Below are 25,010 nucleotides of genomic sequence, written 5' to 3' on the forward strand. Positions count from 1 at the left end.
CTTAAGTAGTTTTTAGTACTATCTGAAATGGTCCACCCACACAGTGTGGTGAAAAAGGCACAACAGCGCCTCAACCTCAGGAGACTGAAGAAATGTGGCTTTTACAGATGCACAATTGAGAACATCCTGTCGGGCAGGATCACAGCCTGGTACGGCAACTGCACTGCGCCCGCAACTGCAGGGCTCTCCAGAGGATGGTGCGGCCTGCCCTCCAGGACACCTACAGCACCCGATGTCACAGGAAGGCCAAAAAGATCAAAGGACATCAATCAGCCGAGCCACTGCCTGTTCACTCGGCTATCATCCAGAAGGTGAGGTCAGTACAGGTGCATCAAAGCTGGGACCGAGAGACTGAAAAACAGCTTCTATCTCAAGGCCATCAGACTGTTAAATATCCATCACTAGCCGGCTATCACCCGGTTACGCAACCCTGCACCTTAGAGGCTGCTGCCCTATATACATGGAATCACTAGCCACTTTAATAATGTTTACATACTGCTTTACTCATCTTATATGTATATACTGTATTCTATTATTGAATAAATGGAACACTAGTCACTTTAATGTTTACATACTGTTTTACTCATCTTATATGTATATACTGTATTCTATTCTACTGTATTTCAGTCAACGGCACTCCGACATTGCTCGTCCTAATAGTTATATATTTCTTAATTCCATTCTTTTAGATGTGTGTATTGTTAGATACTACTGCCCTGTTAAGAGTTAGGAACACAAGCATTTATACACCCGCAATAACATCTGCTAAATATGTGACCAATGAAATTTGATTTTAAAAGTATTTTTACACCACTGAGCGCACACGCACACACACACGTCCTAAATGTAGTGTTCCAGTAAACTCACTTCTTGCTGAGGTGCCTGGCCACGTCAGACTTCCTGAAGCCATCCAGGTTGAACAGGCGTTTGGCCAGGCGCTTGGCAGCCTGCAGGTCAGCCTTGTTGCCGTTGGCCAGGGACTCGGTGCTGCCCAGGGCCAAGTGCTCGCCCACGTCCTGCTGTGGGAACGGGTCTGGAGCCCGGTGGCCTGGCTTCTCCCTGACAGATGACAAGAGGGATGACTCACATGAAGCTGTTCTAGCCCCATTATAAAACAGGTAGCTAGGTAACAATCGATTATTCGGGACAGGTTTGGGTCTGTCTCGAATTCAACTGTATTACCTTTTGCCAACTGTATAATAATAAAACTGTCGGTGCCAAACTGTCTTGGCACATAGTAAAGAAGACAGTTGGCACTAGCAGGTGCCATATTTAGAAAGTCAGTTGACTAGCAGGTGCCAAGGTTATTGTCATGGGAAGTGTGCACACAGCCCTTCCATACTTGGCAGGATATAGCCAAATGTAACAGAACCACTATTCCAACCATGTACCTGTATTATAACCATACAAGCCTTTCAACTTCCATCTATTTTAACATGCAGTACACAGAGATGAGCTCTGTATTAAATCCATTGTCTCCAAGGGAAACACCCGTCGATTTTCTCCATTGCTCCGCATTGCTTTCACTCACAACACGCAGCTGAATTAGTTTATTTCCAGCCCCTCCACCTTCAGGCGCTTATTAATAGGATAGAATGGCATAGTATTAACATGTCTATTCACAGTAGTATCTAAACATGACCCCCCCCCCCCCCCCCCCCATAGGACTCTCTCCATTTCTGAACAACATCAAAAGGGTTCTGTGCATGAATGTTCTTCTACAGCTCATAACATGCGTGGATTGAAAATTATTATACCCAACCACGCTGTTATTAATCAAATGGAGAAGGAAAAAAAGTTACCAGAAAACGTCAGTGCTTTTGGTTGTGTCGAAAAGGATGGTCCATTTATTGCACTTCTGAAATGTAAATGCGCTGGAGAATTTCTAGAAAAAGATCACGCACAGTGCTTAACTAATAAGCTCTTTCCTAGTGGAAAATCTGTATGCAAATGATATGAGTCATGTACGGAAAGGATAAATCACCATCATGTCAATTCATTCTTCAAATTTGAAATTCTCTATTAAAAAGAGAGTTTCAAAAAAGGTTAAACGTTTCCATTTGAGTCTACACAAACTACACCCACGATAGTCACAAAGCAAATTGACTAAAGTTAGACTTATGTTTCTGCAGACATTTGAGAAAAAAAATTAAAAAAAATAAATCAGAGCTCATTTAAGAGCTTGGATGGAACTGTCAGCAAGTCCTTCCTACATGGTAGAGAGTTACATCCATTCATCGCAGAAATGCCCATGCATCTACAGTGGGTGAATCCCCATCTAGATAAGATGAAGTAATCTGCCCTACCGAATTAACAGCATGGTCCTTTGGTTAGTAGTCCACCTTGCTTTAAGCCAAGAGAGTTCCTCCTCAAACGCATGACTCCTTTCAGACCTCCACAGCAAGGTAGCAACCCATCTCAGGATATAGAACACCCCTGTTTATTGGTTGTGTTTGGTTTATTCCACCGGCCCTTTGGGTCACCCCCTCTGACAGAATGGTCCACCACAAAGGAGGTGGGTGGGGAGATAAGTAGCAGGGGGCTGAGTTTGTTTATTCTTAAAACAATGGGTTTATGATCCACTCCTCCACAGAAAGGGAGAGAGAAAGACTCCCAGACTTATTTTCCAGGGTGTGGCGAGGGAGACTGTTCTTTTGGGACGCTAGCAGGAGTGGCCGGTGGACATTTCATTCAACAGCGTCCATGGAGCTCTACAGAAAAGTCTCAACATTTAAACCAGACCACAGCCTTCAGCCTTTATATTACCAGGTTATGTCCTTAACTTTACAACCGATTGTAAAGTTGGTTGTAAAGTTATACAAATTGTCTCCATCGCAAACCGACATCTTATGTCCCGTTTCAGTTTCATAAACTGGTTTTGCTGCATCATGAGAACAGTCAACCCACACTCCACAGACACTGAGAAAGTGCTCAGTCTTGCCTTTGTTGACAAGGGCTGACAACATATCACCACTGAGAAGAAACCCTCCAACTAAGACGGACATACAAAGCTACAGTTGAAGCTATGACATCTAAAAGTTAACCAAAGTAAGCTGAACAATGGGAGTTACATGTTCTCTGATATTTTTGCTCTTTGACTCAGGCTTTGCTATAGATCAGAGCAGCAGTCTCTCACTTTGTTGAATTGCCCTTTTTCTCCAGGCAACACATTCCACTGTCACTAAAGATGACACAGCATATAAGATCATGTATTCACTGTAAGATACCACAGCTACAAAGAATCTTGGAAAGTTAGTATTCGTCTACGCATGTTACAACACACACACACACACACATTTCCCCCCAACAGGCACTGAGAGTTGTTTGTGGAAGTTATTAGGCCTACTTGAAGGAGTCACATTGCTTCCCCTGTTAGGAAATATCTTAGAGCTTTTATCCCAGTTCCCATCTGTGCTATGAATTATTAAGTGTTTTCGCTCTTGCTTTACAGATAGTTCAGAGCAAAAGCCCCCTGGAAAATCAGATGAGTCACGTCAAGGGGTTTCACTCAACACATTTCTAAATAAACCAAAAATATACACCCTAATCAAGAATTCAATTTCGCAATCTACACAGAGCCAGAATCTAGGCGCTACAGTTTATATACAGAGGCAATAAACAGGAATCTATGTTGCTGATTCAGTTGAAAGGTCAGGAAATGGCAAAAAAGCTGAAATTATTGGACAAATACCAACACATGGCCCATGGACAACGTAACATTCTAGAATGTCCCCCCCCAGGTGAAGCCAAGCCTGCTAGCTGATCTAAGAACACTGAGGTGAGTCTCTGTCGTAGGGACCAGAGCCAACAGGTATTAATCACTCCATCAATAACACCATGAAGTGCCACATAGCGTCTCTGAACACACACTGTCACGCCCACCCTGTACATCAACATAATGTACATCACCCATTTCTTACCAGACACTGTATAACACTGTCCAGCCAGCTAGGAGTCACAGCAACACAGATAATCAGCTCAAATTCATTTCATAACATTAGACCATTTGTAACAAAATGTAAAAAAAAAACAAGAAAAAAAAAAAAAAACACACATGATAAAGTCAATCTCTGCTGTCCATAACACTGTCGAGGTCCACACACACCTCTGACAGACAGACGGATGTAGGTATAGTACCTTGGGGAACTCACCGGTAGATGGCTGGGTAGGGGGCATACAGGTACCCGTCTTCCAAAGCCCCGCCCCCCCAGCAGAGCAAATAGCGTGCCATGTTGTCCCCAGAGCCCTGCCCCTTTCACACCCAACCACGGCACGCTGCAGTGAGGTAACCCTGCCGGTCAACACTCTATCCCACTGACCACATGGAATCTCCAGCCACACGACCGACACAGCTCTCAGCCGGAGCCTAGCACAGCCTCATTGTGCATTTCACAACATGTTATCTTCCATTTCCCCTCCTTGGTGTCTGGATACTCGCTCTGCCTTATTCGGCGCCCTAATCTGTTGCCGTTACCCTGTTGCCGTTACCCTGTTGCTGTCCTCCCCTGCTGTCCTCCCCTGCTGTCCTCCCCTGCTGTCCCGTCTCTCTTTAACTCTCTCTGGCTCGGTCAGTTCCTCCCTCTCCGGCTCGCTGTAGCAAAGATGGTGGATAAATGAAGATAGAAACTCTGTGGCCTGAAGGAACTAAACCACCACAGAGTTTCATACTGTCTTTGCTTAGGCCATTTTTTTTTTAAAGGTCAGTTCCGGTCTACTTAACTGGGTGTGAATGAAATAGCAGCTGGGTCTGGTCTCAGTTCATTGAACCAGAAAAAAAACAGAGTGGGGTGTCTCTTCCTCTTCCGTCTCTGCCTGTAGCTCTCAATCTGAACTCTGAAGTATCCAAGCCAGTGTGGTAATAATTTGGCAGGATCTTTGTTGAACTCAGTTACTCGGTCACTCTCAAGTCTTTCACTGCCTTCTCTCTCAGTCAGTATCCGCCGTGTGCCTCTCTCTGCGGATGGCTCATCAGCTGGGCTATTTTCCGCTGCTGGAGAAAGCATGCATTTCCTCTCTCCAGGGCTGCAATCCCACCTCCTTTCCCCCTCTCTCTTCGTCTCCCCTTACCTCCCCTCCCACTTTCTATGTTTCTAACCTATTTTCTGATTTCACATCTGTCAGCTCCTATCTCTCTAAACAAATACACATGCAGCCTATCAGATTTAAATCCCAGTACAGTTTCAGTAAAACTCAAGTGTGTCCGTGTTGCAGTAAAGCCAAACAAACGGAAATGAAAGATAATCAAAGTACATTTTACATTTTAGTCATTTAGCAGACGCTCTTATCCAGAGCGACTTACAGTAGTGAATACATTTCATACATTTCATTTCATGCATTTTTTTTGTACTGGCCCCCCGTGGGAATCGAACCCACAACCCAGGCGTTGCAAACACCACGCTCTACCAACTGAGCTACAGGAAAGTAGCATACAACAATGACATCATACAGACTGATGATGCCAGATCTATTCCTTTACTAATAAATATATTTCATGTCTACCAAAGAACAGACTTCATGGTTTTACTAATTCGTATTTTAAAGTCATTGTTGACATGGCTTCTGGCACATTAAGTAAAGAATCTAGCCAAAGATAAGACTCCTTCCAGACCACTCAGTCCAACAAGTCTGGCTCTAGAACAATGGGTCTCTTGTTGTCTTGTGGATCAAAAGCCAACTGAAGTGAACTTGATTTTCTCAAAGTGAACTTGTAACACTGGACACATCTTTAAATGAGCTTTCGATTCAAATCAAACTGCCTTTTGTAGTTTGATCAAAAGACTTGAGTTCATGGTGTGACTTGAAAAAGGAGTTGTGTCAGTGGCCCCGCTGCAGTTAATACCATCGCCTCCTGTGACTTAATAGTCCAAAAGAGTGCTCGACCTCGCACTCAACTGGCTCTTTTCTATTTTAAAACCCTGAAATCACATGGTCCAGGAAGTTAATCTGCAGTTGCCATGGTTACCCCGTATGGCTGGCTGAACTACAGATCGGATTGGCTGGCTGACGTGAAAGGCGGAGCAACCAAGGAGCCAGGTGGCACGGCAGAAGGGGTTTGACTGACTTTCAGGGAAACCAGTGACGCTAAACACACATGGAAACGCTCACTCACTGAATAGATGGGAAGATACTCATATCCAGTGTATGCCTACACATGTTTTATATAATGTACACTTATGCATAAATGAATATTCACAAATAGGACCCGGGTACTCAGATTCTCAGGCCCCTATTAATATCATTTGTCCTGTAAACAAAGTTATAATAATTTCATTTTTAGAAGGGTTGGTGGGACTGATATACTATACCTTGCAATGAAAATAAACACCAACTTGATTATTAGCCACTACATTGTAGAATAATAATGAAGACATCAAAACTATGAAACACATGAAATCATCTAGTAACCAAAAAAATAATAATCTTAAATCAAAATATGTTATATTTGTGATTCTTCAAATAGCCACCCTTTGTCTTGATGACAGCTTTGCACATGCTTGGCATTCTCTCAACCAGCTTCACTTGGAATGCTTTTCCAACAGTCTTGAAGGATTTTCCACATATGCTGAGCACTTGTTGGGTGCTTTTCCTTCACTCTGCGGTCCGACTCATCGCAAACCATCTCAATTTGGTTAAGGTTAGGGAGATTGTGGAGGCCAGGTCATCTGATGCAGCACTCCATCACTCTCCTTCTTGGTAAAATAGCCCTTACACAGCCTGGAGGTGTGTTAGGTTATTGTCAAGTTGAAAAACAAATGATAGTGGGACTAAGCCAAAACCAGATGGGATGGCGTATCGTTGCAGAATGCTGTGGTAGCCATGCTGCTTTAGTGTGCCTTGAATTCTAAATAAATCACAGACAGGGTCACCAGCAAAGCACCCCCACACCTCGTCCTCCATGCTTTACGATGGGAAATACACATGTGGAGATCATCCGTTCACCCACACCGCGTCACAAAGACACGGTGGTTGAAACCAAAAATCTCCAAGAGACCAAAGGACAAATTTCCACCAGTCTAATGTCCATTGCTTGTGTTTCTTGGCCCAAGCACGTCTCTTATTATTGGTGTCCTTTAGTAGTGGTTTGATTGCAGCAATTCAACCATAAAGGCCTGATTCACACAATCTCTTCTGAACAGTTGATGTTGAGATGTGTCTGTTACTTGAACTCTGAAGCATTTATTTGGGCTGCAATTTCTGAGGCTGGTAACTCTAATGAACTTATCCTCTGCAGTAGAGGTAACTCATGGTCTTCCATTCCTATGGCGGTGCTCATGAGAGCCAGTTTCATCACAGCGCTTGATGGTTTATGTGACTGCACTTGAAACTTTCAAAGTTCTTGAAATGTTCCGCATTGACTGACCTTCATGTCTTAAAGTAATGATGGACTGACGTTTCTCTTTGCTTATTTGAGCTGTTCTTGCCATAATATGGACTTGGTCTTTTTATCTTCTGCATACCACCCCTACCTTATCACAATACAACTGATTGGCTCAAACACATTAAGGAAAGAAATTCCACAAATTCACTTAAGGCACAGCTGTTAATTGAAATGCATTCCAGGTGATGATCTCATGAAGCTGGTTGAGAGAATGCCAAGAGTGTGAAAAGCTGTCATCAAGGCAAAGGTTGGCTATTTCAGGAATCTCAAATATATTTTGATTTGTTTAACACTTTTTTGGTTACTACATGATTCCATGTGTTATTTCATAGTTTTAATGTCTTCACTATTATTCTTCAATGTAGAAAATAGTAAAAACAAAGAAAAACCCTTGAATGAGTAGGTGTGTTCAAACTTTTGACCAAAATCATTGGACATCAAACCACAACACACTCAATCCAATACCATGTAACAGACAGTGCTGTACTGGTAATAAATACTTTCTGGATAAACATTCATGAAAAGAAACAATGGCTCTCTGGCCTCATCTAGTGGTACAACTAAATCTCTGCGGTTGAGTTCCATAGGTATATAAAGTACTACATTTTCACCATTTAGCAGACACTTACAAAAGCAAATTAGGGTTAACTGCCTTTCTCAAGGGCACAGACACATTTTTCACCTAGTCACTCAGGGATTCGAAACAGCAACCTTTTGGTTACTGGCCCAATGTTCTTAACTGCTAGGCTACCTGCTGCCCTCTAGATTAGGAGTAGTGAGTACCCAGAGGCTCCTTTCAAACACATATTTAGGAGAGATATCCTAATATAATAGGAATTGGAACTCGAGAATTGAGACACCTAGGACTCACGACCCGCTCAGAGTACCTCAGCTCAGACCCCCCCTGAGGTGAATGTGATGGTGAAATGCATGGCACAGTTAAAGACAGACTGTGGGAAGGAGGCAATTCAGTCTTATTTGCGCTCTAGCATCAGGCCTTCTGAGCTTTGGCGAGTCTGGAGCATCTCTACATGGCTCATTTGGTCAGGTCAGCCAGATGCTGATCAAAACAGCTATATACAAAACAGACACTATCTGTCAATATTGGAAATGCCAGACCAAACATATGTCACACATGCTTAGATTATAGGCTCTAAACTCCGAATGCAATCAAAATAATTGGGAACAACCATTCAAGGGACAACACATGGCATGAGATTTTAGTGACAGTCCTTTTGTAGGTCATCTAGGAGCAGTAAAGAGATGTATAACCGAAGCAGTATTAAGCGGTTTACCATTATGAAACAGCATAATAGGATCTTATAATAGGATCTTCATATAGCAAAATACAGTGAGCTCCAAAAATATTGTGACAGTGCCAATTTTGATGTTGTTTTGGCTCTGTACTCCAGCACTTTGGATTTGAAATGACTGAGGTTAAAGTGCAGACTGTCAGCTTTAATTTGAGGGTATTTTCATCCAGATCGGGTGAACCATTTAGAAAAATCACGTTTTTGACTCTACAAATTTGCTGGATGCATTTTGCTGTCTGCTTTGGTTGTGTTTCAGATTATTTTGTGCCCAATAGAAATGAATGGTAAATATCATACCCCCAAGACATGCTAAACTCTCACCATTACAATAACAGGATTATCCATAATCATGGTAGCCTCCACATTATTTTAGAAGTGTTTAGAAACATATTCTATACTTACTTACAATGAAAGTTACTCCAAATTGACAGAATACATTACTTACCATTTATTTCTATTGTGCACAAAATAATCTGAAACACAACCAAAACAAACAGCAAATGCATCCAAAACATTTGTAGAGTCACAAGCTTGACGTAGTCGTTGCGTGTTATGAATATGGAACCAAATACTCAACTTTTTACTACACATAAGTGAATTTGTACAATATACTTGACAGGGGGGACTATGTACAAAAAGTGCTATAATTTCTAAACGGTTCAGCTGATATGGATGAAAATACCCTCAAATTAAACCTGCCAGTCATTGCCATTGTATCACTTCAGAGCCAAAACAACAACAAAAATGGAGCTCACTGTAGGTGTTGCCACCACCAACCACACAAATGCACTCAAGAGATATCACAGCTAAACAATCTTGTAGAGGTTGGTGAAGGGATTGTGACTTTGCGCGTGCACGTTACCACTTTCTCCTGCACGGACACAGCAAAGTTGCTGATACAAAACGGTCTAAATTAAGTATACCTTGATGTCCATGATTTCAGTTGGACTGTTTCTCTGTCACTCACCTAATGAGAGGAAAGTCTAAGTTAGACTTAGTTTTCATTGAGTCCTTCTCCAACCAGGACCTCCCTCCTGAAGTAGAATCCTCAGAGTAGCTGCTGAGCCCGTCTCCTGTGGGGGCCAGGGTGTTCTCAGACCGGACAGGGACAGACACCCTGGGAGGCTCTGGATGGGCCAGGGTGGCAAAACTCAGCTCCGTGATGTGACGCACACTCTCAGAAATCTGGCTCTGGATCTCAGGGGTGAGGGTGGGAAGGTCAAAGGTGAAAACGGGCGGGCCGCTGGAGGTCAAGAGGTCAACGCTGTCCAGGCTGCTGTAGGAGGTGCCCTTAGCCCGGTGAGACTCCACAATGCTCTCAAAGTGGTGGCTGAAGGAGTCCAGGCCATCCGCAGAGGTCCTGCGAGGGCTGGTCAATGAGATGGGGGACTTGAGTGCTGAATGGGAATCCGATATGTGGTCCAAGGGACGACTACAGGAAGAAAAAAAAACACATGTACATTTTAACATGGGATACTCCTTGACATTTTTTTTCTACAAGTTTAACAGATCTGTACATTGTTTCAATTAAGACATTTTAGTTTAGATTTGAGGTAGGTACAGGTACTGTAGGTATGAGGTGTTAAACTCATCTCTATATTTGCTTTCAAGGTATGGTGTTTGAACAGTGAATGTCTCACCCCTTCATCAGCAGACCGTACATCTGATTATCCTCATGGGTGGCATGTTGTCTCTTCTTATCCCCCTGCATCCTCACACTGGCCCAGCTCACCAGCTCCTCCTCCAGCTCCTCCACCTCTCCGTCAGTGTGGACTATGGTACTGGCGCTGGAGGCCGAGGTGCCCAGTACGCTGCGATTACTCCCAAAGGCAGAGTCCACTTCCACTTCCTCCTGTTCTCTCTCTCTCTCTGCCTGGGCCTCAGCTAACATTACCTCATCCAGGTCTGTTTCCCTATAGCATTTCAGGGGCACCGCATCTAAGTCCGTCTCAGAGTACTTAATGGTTTTCCGGATGATGCCCGTCTTGGGTGAGATGCCAACCACAGCGACTGGGGACGGAGTCACCAGCTCCACCTCCACCTGCTGGACGTTGTGATAGGATAAACTCTGTCCCTCATCGTCCAGCCCCCTCCAGTGATTTGTGGGCTTCAGGGGCAGGGAGGAGGGAGGGGTAGGCTTGGGAGACTCGCTGGAGGTGCCCCTAGGGGGGGCTGTAGAGTCTAGGATATCGAAAAAGACAGGATGTAAAAGTGAGTATGAATATTGTTTACCAAGTCATCTTGCACTTAGTCAAACGGTATGTTCTAAAAACCATGCACACATAATCAAAAATGTATTGTTCTAAAAACCAGAAGTAAATGTATAGATTGTATTCCATTACGATGGTACAGTGTATTGAGAGGACTGACTACTCTATGAATGTTAGTTTGCAATTGTGTCATGGAAAAACTGTCGCAATGGCATTTTCCAGCCCTAACGCCAGGTTCATCAATTTACCTGTTTAACATCAGCTCACTTGCGCTGAGGTGGGAGGGGTGGCAATATTTGCGGTGTAAAAGTGACAATTTCATGCGAAGTTTTAAGACCCACAAAAAGCAGGTCTTAGCGGTAACGCAGCTGATAACGACTTGGATTTGGAGAGGGGAAGAGCAGCCTATCCAGCCTTGACGCACAGTACCCATGGAAGGAGAGATATGCCTTTTGTGCCAGTGAATCTTGTATTTCGAAACCGTATGGTTTTCCCCCCCATTTCGATTAAAAACCAAGCATAGCCTACCCTCCCCTTAATCAAGGCTGGTTTAGCAGTTTCACGTCGGTGCATCTTTTTATCCTGGCCATTAGCCAAAAGTAGCCCATGAATAAATGGTCTACTGAGAGTGCTTTGAAATATGAGGTTTTTGCCCCTTTTTCATTATTCACATGCCTGCATTTCACTTTTTCAAGTAAAATGTTGTTTGTTTAAAAAAAAACGTTTTTTGTTTCATTTGATCAAAATCAAAAAAACTTATTCAAAAGTCACCATCTATGGGTTTATGGTGAGAATGTACATGGCTCGAAAGTAATGTGATTTCAACTGCTCTTTCTGGAGAAGTGCAAATATGACCTGTCAGATGGTTCCATGATGTTTATAAAACATGACATTTGCGAGGTGTATAACGGTGAGTGGACATTCCCCCTTTCTCTTTATATTGGATCTTTATCCAGCTCCTGTGAAAGGTTTGGATGTGTGTAAAACTACATAGTCCAAGTTGCCTTCTCTGTATTATACGCCGACGGGGAGCAATTATGGTGCCTGTAACTGTATATAGACATAGCCTATTTAAAAAACATTGTTGCTTCATTTTTATTATACACTGTCTTTTTAGGCCTTATCAATAGCCTAGTGAATTCAATCTTGATTATTTACTACGCTTGGCATGTCCATGCTGCGTTTTACAGTAGGCCTAGCCCCTATATTAGTATTAATGCTATAGCCTGTGTTTAGCAATGTATTTCCATATTGAAGCAATGAATTAAGAACAATGTGGATTGCAAACATGTTCAACATATTTAGCAAATATGGTGCATGCTATTTAATGAACTAGGCTATAATGGAGTAACATTCAAATTGGAGTTGATGACAACGCAATACATAAGAGACCAAAAATATACAACTTGAAGCAATCACATATATTTAGCCTTTGGAGGACATTCTGATTGGCTAATGAAGGCCCAAGCCTCGACACACCCAGAACATGTTTATTCATCAAAACAAAGCCCTTTTGCACCGTCGCCAGTTACTGCGCCCATAATTCCGGTTTTGAAAATAGCAAAAATATTTGACACCCCCAAAACTATAATGCTACCACCAGCGCTAACATTTACCATTGCGTTAGATTTGTTAAAATAGAGCCCTCAATATTTTTGTCGCACTAAGTAAAATGATCTGTTCTAAAGACCATGGAAATGTAATAAAATGACCTGTTCTATAAATGTATAGATTGTTATAATGACGGTACAGTTTATTGTGAAGACATTCACCGTTTTGGGGCCTATAACACACTGTCTGTGATGAGTACTGTGATTCAATAGTGAATGGTAGAAGATGAGTGATAGAGATGAAGAGAAGGGATAAAGAAAATATAAAGCAAACACAAGGGGATAGATTCTCTAAGGTCTAAATGTAATTAACAGGAAAGTACACATTAAATGAAAGACATGTGATGCGGAGACGTGTAGACTCTGAACCAGGGGTCGGCAACAGGCAGCCTGAGGGGCAAAAACCGTCCAGCGAGTGATAATTTGTGGCCCCCCAAAGTTTTTAGTAAAAAATTTAAATGTTTTAATGATTATCCTTTTTAGTCATGTTTAATTTAGGAAATCAGTTCCCAAGTATTACCACAAACAAAATAAATGATATGTGACCGTGTCTCAATATAATCCAGGTATGAAATTATCGTATTTTTAAATACAATCTCTTTTTAGTCTAAGTTGTGGTCAATTTGCAGAGTACAAATTATTATAATTATGTTCCAGCCCCCTGACCAAAACAGCCCCTGGCTAAATCTCTTTGCCTACCCCTGCTCTAAACTATCAATAAAGTGCTGTAACCTTTTGGGTAAACAAAGAAAGAGTTTGTGTTGCAAGAGAAGGAAGCGAGCCAGTCAGAGTTTAAAAAGGACAGCGCTAATGCCAGGCCATGATGGCTCTATAGCCAAATCTAGCCAAAGCTAATTGGATTACAGGAATATTGTGAAGCTAGCTGCTTGTTCACGAGAAGGGGCTGACGAACTAGGAAGTCTAAACTAGAGGAGGAGGAGGAGTAAGACAGTGATTAGAGCTCTTTCAGGACAGGACCGCCCACCTTTAGAATCGTGGCAGTCCTCTGTGGGCTGTCCGAACAGGAACTCCCATTTGGCATGGGCAATCCTCTGGGAGTGCAAGGACGAGCCCAGCACAGAGGAGCGGCTGTCCGACTACAACAGATGAAAGACAGTGAGAATGATTGAGTAGGTGATAAAGTATAATGTACACTTGTAAACAGTCTTTCTTACACACACAATTTCTCGCTCACCCACCTGCATCCCAGAAGCAGTGTCTTCAGTGTCATTGCTCTTCTGGCTAGACTGGCTGGATGTCTCTGCAGAGAGACAGTCCCTCTCTGGCTGACTGTTTTCCTCCAGACTGCCTGTCACTCCACTGGAGCTTTGGGAAGACCCCAGCAATCCGCTATGATCCTGGGTCTCCCCCCTGTTTACCCCATGTTTATCCCCCAACACAGCTGCTTCATCCCTCCCCTGTTGCATCAGCTCTTCCTTGGTCACCACACACAATCCATCACCATCAGCATTCTGATCCTCCCTATTGGACTCGTCTTGGTCCGTGACGGACACGTTCTCCCTCCACTGCTGCATCCTGGAGGTCCAGCTGTCTGGTGGCTCCATGTCATGGCCTATAACCAGGCGCCTGCTGCTCTCCGGGCTGTCCCTCGAACCCCCCCTGTCAAAGAGGGTGTCATACTGTCTCCTATACAGGCCAGGGGAGCCCCGGTCTCCCATGTACTGTGGGGGTTGGTGGCGGTGCAGGGTGGGGCTATCTTTCGCCACCAGCTCAGCTCTCTGCAGCCGAGGGTCTATGATAGGAGTGTGGGACGCCACCACTGGGTGCAGCGTAGCTGGCATAGTACAGGAGGAGATGCCCTTCTGCTGTAGGAGAGGGGAGGGTTGCCCTGAGCCTTGGCCTGGTCTGGACTCTCTGGAGTGGCATCCAACACTAGGAGACTCCTTGTCCGTCCACCTGTGGTCCTGGAGGTGGGTGTTACTGTTAGCTTCAGGGTGGGGCTGGGCTGGAGAATCCGTGCCCTGGAAGGTGGTATAGGGTTGAGACTTCCTAGAGTGGTAGCCAGGCCTGGGGCTCTCTGACCTGGCTGAGTCAGCCTGGAACGGGGTGGGGGAGGGAGTCCTCCTGTCCATGAGGATGGTGGGAAGCTTGGTAACCTCCTCTGCCAGCTTACGGGCCATGTCAGGGCTAGAGGCCTGGGAGATACTTCTCCTGCCACTGGTCTGGTTCAATCCCTCTCCCAGCTTGCTGCCATTTGACTGATCTGACGGTTTGGAGTTGACCTTGTTGGGTAAGCAGTGGCTATCGCTAGGAGTGTGGCTGCTGGTTTGGCTGCTAGTCCTCTGGTTGCAAGAGGCTGAGGTGCTGGTAGACATGCTTGCTGGTATGTCATGCTGGATTGCAGTGGGTCTCCCTGTAGGTAAAGGCGGGCGGAACTTGGAGGACAAGCTGGGGCTCTCATCCCCCAGGCCTGGCCTGTGGTTATGGACACCATAGTGGTGGCGAACACTGGAGGGGGACTTGGTGTGTTTGTAGTAGGACTGCCTGGCTTGAACGAAGAGCTGGTCAGAAGCTGGGCTTCTGGTGAGGCCATTTAAACTGCGGTTCCTGTCTGCGTCTATGAGGTGTGGATTGACGGGCAGTGTTTTGGTACCCTGAGGCAAGACTGGGGACCCAACCCAGGACTTGCAGCGGAGCTGCTGCTGGTAGTGCCGGGGAAAGCTGGGGCTCTGGTCTGGGCTGTAGGCTGCCAGTCTGCGCCTCAGTTCCGGGGAGCCAAATTCCTCTATGGCCCTGTAGGTGGCTTCTCTGGCTACAGTGTCCAGAGTGGCCCTGCGGAGACAGGGGGAGTCCTTGGGGGACAGTTTGGGGCTGGAGCTACCGGAGGGCTGCCAGCTGTCCGACCACACAGGGTCACTAAGCCTCTTCCTGAGGTGGGCAGGCAGATACCGCTCCTCCATTCCTCTACTGAAGGGGTTCTCAGGTATACTTTGGCACAAAGCACTGCAGGGGCTGTCCACAGACTTAATGCTGGCTTTCTCTATGTAGCTAAAGCTGACCACAGAGCGCTTGCCCTCATCCCCCACACCAGAGCTATCGTAGAACCTGCACCCACTGGTTGGAGTGGAGGGGGCCGTTATTATCCCAGAGGAGGCAGGTAATAGGGGCACCCTCCCGTGGTAGTGCTCAATGTCTGAGGAGCGGGGACGCACCAGAGTTCCATGCTGCGGCCCATTGGGTGCAGGCTGGAGAGTGGAGAGCAGTTGACCAGTCCCCTCGTAAGGCAGACTCTGCCTGTGGTGGATGGGCGGTCCCGAGGTGTCCGGTAGGTCCAGCTGGAAACTGACAGAGTGTCTAGAGGAGGACTTGGAGGGGGTGAGGCTGGGACTGCTGCCCCCAACATTATGCACCACTCCTGGGGACATGGAGGCTGGGCTGGGGGTGGAGGTGCAGGTACAGGTGGAGTGGCTGGGGGTGCGCTGGGACTGAAGTAGGATGTCCGGCTCTTGCAGCACTAGTGGGTGAATCCCTTCCGCGCCACCCCCCAACTCCTTCCCTTCCTCCTCCGGGACAGACCTCACCTCCACATACAAGTGCAGGATCTTGCCAGACTGAGACATGGTCCTCACACTGGCCTCAGTGCAGGCCTCTGTCTCTTTCTTGTTGTTTGTCTCCTAAGCTTCCTTTCTAACCCAAAATTAAACAAAAAAATGGGTCCATTTGGTGAGGGTCAGTAAGCTGGAGGATGATTGTCAGGTCTCGTCGCCATGCTGCTCTGCTCATCTTCTTTTCAGTCTGTCAAAGAGAAAGAGAGAACATCATATTAGGAACATGTTATTTTAAAGAGACAATAAAACAAACTTACACGAAATTATATCAAAGACTGTTACTGAATTCAGAATCCATCTTTGTAACCTGAGGTGACGCTGTCATGCTATTGTCTACCAGTCACGCCATGACACCATAGTCTAGGGATGCGTTCCCCTGGGCGGGTGACTGTAAGCGAAACAGATATCGATAACAGCTTTACTCCCAGTCACTCTGACCGAGGTTCAAGGTTGTGAACTTGTGCATCTGAAATGTAAAACCTTAACATTTAGGCCTACTCACAAAACCAAATACTATAGTATACTATGGGACTGTATTGTAGTATTAAAGAAATCTACTGGACAAAATACTCAGAGCAAATGTTCCATAACCTGTAGGTAAGTAGGACTGAGGTCTGAATCAACAGTTCAGAGCTTCTGCTCTTTTTTGTAAATAACTTGTAGGGACACAATATACCACCCATACTCCAAAAAACAAGTTCTGCAGGCTCTAGTTTTGTCTTATCTTGATTATTGTTCAGTCGTGTGGTCAAGCGGTGCAAGGAAAGGCCTAGTTAAGCTGCAGCTGGCCCAGAACAGAGCAGCACGTCTTGCTCTTCATTGTAAATCAGAGGGATGATATAAATACTATGCATGCCAGTCTCTCTTGGCCAAGAGATGAGCGGAGACTGACTGCATCACTTATTTTTATAAGAAACAAATAGTGTGTTGAAAATTCCAAATTGTTTGCATAGTCAACAAACACAGCTCTGACACACACACGTACCCCACCAGACATGCCACCAGGGGTCTTTTCACAGTCCCCAAATCCAGGACAAATTCAAGAAAGCGTACAGTATTATATAGAGCCATTACTGCATGGAACTCCCTTCCATCTCATATTGCTCAAATGAACAGCAAACATGGTTTAAAAAAAAACAACAGATAAAGCAACACCTCACGGCACAACGCCTCTCCCCTATTTGACCCAGATAGTTGCTGTGTATGCATTCAGATGTAGGCCTTTCTTAAATTGATGTATTTCTGTCCTTCCCTATTAACGTTCTGTATTATGTCATGTTTCATGTTGTGTGGACCCCAGGAAGAGTAGCTGCTGCTTTCGCAACAGCTAATGGGGGATCCTAATAAAATACCAAATATATGGTCTATACTTGCCATGTAGGTTTCTGACTTATGGGTGGCACAAATTGGCATTTGGGGACAGGAAAGGGCAGGGTACAGTATATGTTAATTAAACACTAGTAATTACTGTAGTGTTTTTGCTAACATTACTGTAGTATTTACTTTGTTTTTGTAGTATTTTACAGTAGACTATAACATTCTATAGTAAGTACTACACATGATTGAGGTATTTAAAAAAACTTTTATTTAACTAGACAAGTCAGCTTGAAGGTCAACATGAAGGTATACTACAGTGTGTAGTATAGTATTCTACAGCATTCTATAGTAAACTGTAGTATTTTTTTATGTGGGTATGGATATAGCCAGAAATAGTAATGGTATCATAAGTGATGACGGTAAACAGTTGGTTATGATACAGAACAGGTCTTGCTTAGATGGTTGTATCTGTGATAGACTCCACTAACGTGTCTGACTGCTTGTTGGCCAAAGGCCTGTTAGCTTTGATTAATCCAACAGAGCTCTATTTTCACAGGTGAAGGATCCTTGAACTTGACGGCTCAGAATGAAGCAAAACAAGAGAGAACAGCAGGCGGACAAGTTCCTACTTTTACCCACAAATTCCACATTCCAAGTGTTTTGTTATCAATCCAAATCTGTAGTCTGTCAAGTTCACACTCACCACATCCTCAATCTAGAATAGCAAGTGTAATATTCCCTCAGTTTGTTTGAGTACACAGATATCAGAATTTGTTGCGTCTCTCTGGTATCGAAATTGATATAATATCTGGTGAAATTCTAAAGTGGCTCTAACAGGGTCAACCTCGCAATATTTTTCCTTTTTGCACTAGATCAGAGGTCATGGGCCCACCTTCTGAGGAACTTGTTCACTCTGTTGTCTCTACCTTAGTCACGGCAGGACAGTCATTACCCTACAAATCATGAGGAGCAGGAAGACCCCAACCATTACCAATGCTAGCACACTGCTCTAATATTAGTTCCTATAAAAACCTGCTGCATGTAAAATAGTGTGCTATTGTTTGGAGAATAAATAAATGTGACTCTGGATGACAACATAATGATGTTTGTTTCCAACATTAGGGCTGTTTTCCTAAAGAAGTTAAATCCGCGTCGTGTTTTGTTTCCTTGCCACGATACTATGTATCGCAATATTGGTATCGTCCTGGCCCTAGTTGTCAGTCTGATCCTCACACACCACATGTACAGACACTCAGACACCAGTGATCAGTGTAGCAGGTAGAGAGAAATATCCCTTTACCTCTCCCACTGCTGTTCCTTAAAAGTCTCTCCTCCTTTGCTTCATTGACACTATACCAGTAAGACAGTAGTTACCAAGGCCAGACAAAGTTAAGGCAAAGTAATGAATGTCTCATTTCGATTGAAAAGATCATGCTTTTTTGTCTGGAAATTAACAAACAATCATCTCCCATTTCAGCAAGAACTAAAAGTGTATCTCCCATCTTTATGTAGGCCTTGAAATGGCCTTTGGGAATTAGCGCCAATGATCCAATCATCTCAGACCCTAAACACACATGCACACACACACACACACACACACAGCAGCTGGACACAGGGGGTGATAACTATCTGAGATCCCAGGGAAAAAACAGGGTTGTGCCATGACTTTTCTGGGAGAGTGCCAGACATGGTACAGAGGGCGGGGGGGAGCAGTCTGTCTCACACATGCCTCACACACCCACAGCTGCACACTTACACCAGGGGCGTAGGCACAGGCCCACCCACTTGGGAACCAGGCCCACCCAATCAGGTTGAGCAATATTTTTTTTGCTGCTCTTCACTCCAAATGGGACATTATTTGTATTTTTACTTAAACATGCAAACACCATAAGATATAATTAATAGCAAGCGATGCACTGTGTTAGTCAGATTTGATTAAATATTACAGAACAGACTAACCGTAATGACATTCACTGTCACAGGATGGGTTGCCAAAAATAACTAACAAAGCAACACCCCAATAAGCCACAAATATGACTGCATTGAGGCATGTCACTGTGCTTCTATGGCTATATGAACCATGCCACTGCCCATTTCATTTGTTCATTTAGCAAACAAGACATCTCACATTTTTGTGCACATTTTTATTTTTGCCCCATGGCTAAATGTGTAAAATTGCAGGAAGTTAGCTGCAAGTGTTCACATTTTCTTTGTACACAGAGAGATGCACATTGACACAAACACATGCTCAATCAGAGGTATTCTGAGGTGTCTGTGATAAATGCATTTGGTGATTGTGAACCTGTTGAATTGATTGCAGTAATTTGACTGTCTTGCTAATCATAAAACCCAGCACCAATTATCCTCATATTTTGTGCCATTGAGGTTCCTGAGCCTCCCTTTGCAGTTTCACTTTGAGCCATGTACAACATTGCTGTTTGAGAACACAATAGATACAGTTGGTCACCACAGCTATCCCTACACACTGGTCAATCAAGGTGAGTAAGGTTTTGTGTGAACTACTGAACACATGGAGAGGCGATGAAGAGTCGAGTCACAGGACAAAATTGCAAGTTAACACTATCTGTGAATGACAAGGTAACTGACAACGACCTGAAACGGACACGTATTTGTTTAATAGAACCACTGGGTCATATGCCCACCAACCTGAAAAAGTTAAGTCCAAATAACTTCTGTCTGGCTGGCCCAAGACGTTTTGTTGTTCCTATGCATGTAAAAATGTATACTACGTCCACTACTAAATCTGTAGTGTGGTTAATTCATCAAATTACACAACGAGGTTAACCCACCGCACTTGAGACAGGGCTCGTGCTTACGTTATTGGATACGTCTGGCAGGAGTCAGACATAGTTAAGTTAGTTAGGCCTGTGTGAAGTGGAATAAATCCAGAGGACAACAACCAGACTGCTGGACATTATTGCAGCCAGGAGACGGTACTAACATTTTCATTTCAGCGCTTTTAAAAATGGCCGATCCATTTCCTTTCATCCAATTCAAACCCCAATTATCACACATATCAATCTCCCCTGATGACCAGAAAGAAGATTATTATTATTATTTTTTTTATCACTCTCCTAAAAAAGGAACACCTAAAAAAAATGATGTCTGTGTTTTTCACAGACTACAAACCAAGTATACAATTTAAAAATACATTTGTCAATTAGAAAACCGTTAAAATATCAAAGTATTTCTAAAACCAGGAGTCCAATAGACATTTATATCTCACGGCCACATGTTGAACAAAGCACACAGAGTAGATTACAACCTCATAACACTTGAGTATCAACATGTCCTGCCCCGCCCCTCTAACAACACACTTACACCCCGATGAGCAGGGTACTCAGGCCTACTTCTTCTGTACTCAGACTAATAGGATTCCCCCCCCCTCCATTTCTGTTCATCCTACAGACACACACACACACACACACACACACACACACACACACCTGCTATCCCCCGAGTGGCAGCAGCACAGTCGGTCTGCCTCCTCCCTCCCTCCACCTCATCTCCCTTTCTCCTCTTTGCCACCTCTAGACTCACAGTGGCTGTCCGCTTTGCCAGCTCATCGATACTGGATTTACGCCTCCCTCCTCCTCCCCCCTCCAGACCTGCCTAAGTCCAATAGAGCTTCATCTTCCATCTCCTGCCACTCATGATGCTTTGTCCCTCCCTCCAGGAAGAGTGCTCGACCAATCAGATCCCTTGATCCAGTGCTGTCTTAACGGCCCAATGGCTAGTGGTGTAAAGTAGTCTGTTTAGCACTAACAGATGGTGAAGGACCATGCAGCTTATAGTTGCTGAGGCAGTAACAAGGTCAGAGGGGAGTGGGGCCCTCCTCTTATTCAGAGGACAGAAACTAATTTGGCTAATTTGAGTCGTAGGGGCTAACAGTTGTGAACCTCTGAGGAAAAACAAGAATAAACAAATGTGAGGCGTCACCTGCACACTCTCACGCTCGGACAGACAGTCAGTTTCTCTATCCCGCTGATAACCCTACTAGTACTCACTCTAGGTATCAACACTTACAGGCTAGCTGTAGCATGTCTACTGTACCTCACTAGGAGGTTCTGGACTTGGAAATTGTATGTAATAAATTCTGTCAATCAAGTTTGATGACAGATAAATAGCAGAGCAGAGACCATGTAAGTCATTTACTCCCTGCCTCATTGAAGTGACAGCTTAACAAATGGCACCCCACTGTATTGTGCCCCCCACCCCACTCTATTTTCTGTGGTTTGGCTACAGTTAGGAGTGAATTTCCACAGCTTCCCCAGCCAATCTCCCCCTGGCTGGTGTCCGATCCGTCCAGACAAGAATGAGGGGAAAGGTCTGTGTCTGCTTTTCCTCTCCGGGATTTGTCTTTCCAGACAGAGAGCTTACCCCGACAACTCACTCGGAAAACAAGCTTTACAAATGGTGATCTTTAAGTTTCAAGTTAATGTCACGCGCACAAGTACAGTCAAATGCCTTTCTTGCCAGCTCTAAACCCAATAATGCAGTAATCAATGTAGTAATAAAAACAAGGTAGAACAAAAACACAAAAGAAATTGAAATAGGAAGAACATGAGAAAGTAATTAAGCTATATACAGGGTCTTAATAAGCCGTTGCTGTAAATGGTTGAGGTGTCGCTGAAGTTAATGTGTGAATGGTTTGACTTCAATGGGCGTACGCTAAGGGGGTTTCAGAGTCTCCTCAGACCCAAACACAAACACAATGTCAGATTTCAAAACAAGGGAGCAACAATAGAGCCTATAAACAGCTGAGACTAATTCACTTGAGACAGATTCAATTTCATGTCACGAGACTGACCATAAAGTCAAATTGTACGTAGCCATATCTTAATATTTTTACCCAACAGCAGCTGAGCATATAAGCAGATAACTTCAATGTACAGTATGGAAAAAAATCAACCCGTTACTCACCAAGATGGTAATCACCCGCAGCCAATAGTTGAACGCCCTACTCTTAATTACAGTCACGTCCACTGACCATGCAGAGTCAGCTGTGGGTTTACCTGGGGACAGTTTACAAGCCCTATCATCATAGCTCAGATTCTGAAAGAAATCAGCACTTAGGGAATGCCCCCGCATTGTCTTCAGTCCAGCTATAGGACATCAGAAAGTTCTGTGGCCCTGAAATCCCACTATATGCACTGGCAGACACATCGAGGTCTCATATGCTTAACCAAGTGCCTTACACAGTCCGATCAATCTGGGCTGGAGAATGGCGCAATGCACTACCTCTGTTGGAGCAATCTATTCTCTGGCTGCAGTGGTGAGCCTGGGGACATGGGAAGAGGGGACACGTTTAGAATACATTCAGTCCGTCATCTTTAGGTGACAATACAACTTTGATTGCTCCAACAAATATCATCCAGTTGTTCTTGGATTTCAGCAGAAATGTGGTTCCTACAACACACACTGTAACGAAGCAACAGCAGGGTAAAGAAAGCGGGTAGGTCGTGGACCAATAAGGACTGCTAAAATATCACGGCCTCAGTATTAAAGCTGTGTCATGGGCTCCTGTGACTGTCTGTCAGGCATGCCCACTATGCATATCAGCCATGCAGCATCTGCATGAATCATTATGCCCACACAGTGGGGGGCGGGCGGAGAGGTGGACTCGATTGAGACAGCGTCAGAGCAGAAAGAAAGTAGAATTGATAAGGTAAGATGTAGGAAGGACAGAGTGTGTGTGTGTGTGAGAGAGAGAGACCCAGAAGTATCATGCAACAGCCTTACTGACAGAGTAGCACCTGGGACAACCCACCGGGCACAAACTGGTTGAATCAATGTTGTTTCAACGTCATCGTAGTGTGATGTGGAATCTATGTAGAAAATACATTGGATTTGAAAAAAGTAATCAGCTGTTGTTTTGAAGGGCAAATGTGTCGTCATCGTCATCCTGGTAAACAAATTTCAACACTTGTATAAAATATGTTGAATTTGTACCTTTAAAAAACAACATCAGATCTTGAACATTATAAATAATTTAAAAAAGAGCTATAGGCTGGGCAGCACCTAATATTGGAGAGTTGGTCTAGCTACTACTGCTAACCTTTCTCCGATCCAGGGTTTTAACCAAGTCCTGCCATGCTTAGCTATTATATCAGTCTCTGACTATTACCAATGTGCTATCATGAGAATGATTTTGTAAGTGCAGATCTCGCAACACTAAATAAATTCCCTGTTGCTATCTAAGTAATTCCATATGGTGGGTTTAACATAGCAAATAAAATGTGACCATACCTTATCACCGATATATCCTCAATGCTGCTATTTAGGCCTTTATAGGATTTGCAAAGTCATCAACAGCTATTGTTTAAATTCAAACCTGAAATCAACTAAAAATAGACAATACAATAGGCCTAGGGTTTCAAGCTGTGGTTGATTTTGTAATTATCTTTAGTGATATTGAATTGTGTAGGACTAAATCAAATCAAACTTGATTTAAAGTGCATTTAAAGATTGATTTGACTTAGTCGTAGTCTAACTTCAATTTTTGGTTGAGAAGTGAATCCAACATATCAATTAATAATTTGTTGACAAACTGGAATTAAAGCCAGACTATGTCAGTGGCACAGATGGAACAATCCAAGCAGAAGATAAATCTCTTTCAAATGTTGACAAACAAAACCAATAGGCTATTTATTGTAAAAATAATACAAAAAAATCATAAGGCTATTTTAGAAAGGTATGTACAGTTGAAGTCGGAAGTTTTACATACACTTATGTTGGAGTCATTCAAACTCGTTTTTCAACCACTCCACAAATTTCTTGTTAACAAACTATAGTTTTGGCAAGTCGGTTAGGACATCTACTGCATGACACAAGTCATTTTTCCAACAATTGTTTAGACAGATTATTTCACTTAGAATTCACTGTATCACAATTCCAGTGGGTCAGAAGTTTACATACATTAAGTTGACTGTGCCTTTAAACAGCTTGGAAAAATCCAGAAAGTTATATCATGGCTTTAGAAGCTTCTGAGTCAATTGGAGGTGTACCTGTGGATGTATTTCAAGACCTACCTTCAAACTCAGTGCCTCTTTGCTTGACATCATGGGAAAATCAAAAGAAATCAGCCAAGACCTCAGGAAAAAAATGGTAGACTTCCACAAGTCTGGTTCATCCTTGGGAGCAATTTCCAAACGCCTGAAGGTACCACGTTCATCTGTACAAACAATAGTACGCAAGTATAAACACCACGAGACCACGCAGCCGTCATACCGCTCAGGAAGGAGACGCATTCTGTCTCCTAGAGTTGAATGTACTTTGGTGAGAAAAGTGCAAATCAATCCCAGAACAACAGCAAAGGACCTTGTGAAGATGCTGGAGGAAACAGGTACAAAAGTATCTGTATCCACAGTAAAACGAGTCCTATATCGACATAACCTGAAAGGCCGCTCAGCAAGGAAGAAGCCACTGCTCCAAAACTGCCAATAAAAAGCAAGACTACGGTTTGCAACCGCACATGGGGACAAAGATTGTACTTTTTTGAGAAATGTCCTCTGGTCCGATGAAACAAAAATAGAACTGTTTGGCCATAATGACCATCGTTATGTTTGGAGGAAAAGGGGGAAGCTTGCAAG

The 25,010-nt window shown here is 43.8% G+C and overlaps 1 protein-coding gene across 2 annotated transcripts in view; it reads right to left on the reverse strand.

The window, feature by feature from the left end:
* The window catches only part of LOC115193875 (PH and SEC7 domain-containing protein 1), a 45,872-nt gene that overhangs the window by 18,621 nt on the left and 2,241 nt on the right, over positions 1-25,010 (reverse strand). Inside the window, exons 2-6 of one of the 2 annotated variants that reach the window (XM_029752990.1) lie at positions 13,711-16,267; positions 13,497-13,608; positions 10,332-10,872; positions 9,659-10,123; positions 868-1,059 (exon numbers count right to left, since the gene is read on the reverse strand). In XM_029752990.1, the coding sequence (XP_029608850.1) occupies positions 868-1,059; positions 9,659-10,123; positions 10,332-10,872; positions 13,497-13,608; positions 13,711-16,092 (3,692 nt within the window). In that variant the 5' untranslated portion in view covers positions 16,093-16,267. Of the gene's footprint in view, positions 1-867; positions 1,060-4,151; positions 5,032-9,658; positions 10,124-10,331; positions 10,873-13,496; positions 13,609-13,710; positions 16,268-25,010 lie in introns of those variants that run through there. The other variant, XM_029752991.1, reaches the window with a different exon arrangement.

Source organism: Salmo trutta, chromosome 5 (genome assembly GCF_901001165.1).
Source record: "Salmo trutta chromosome 5, fSalTru1.1, whole genome shotgun sequence".
Lineage (NCBI taxonomy): Eukaryota > Metazoa > Chordata > Actinopteri > Salmoniformes > Salmonidae > Salmo > Salmo trutta.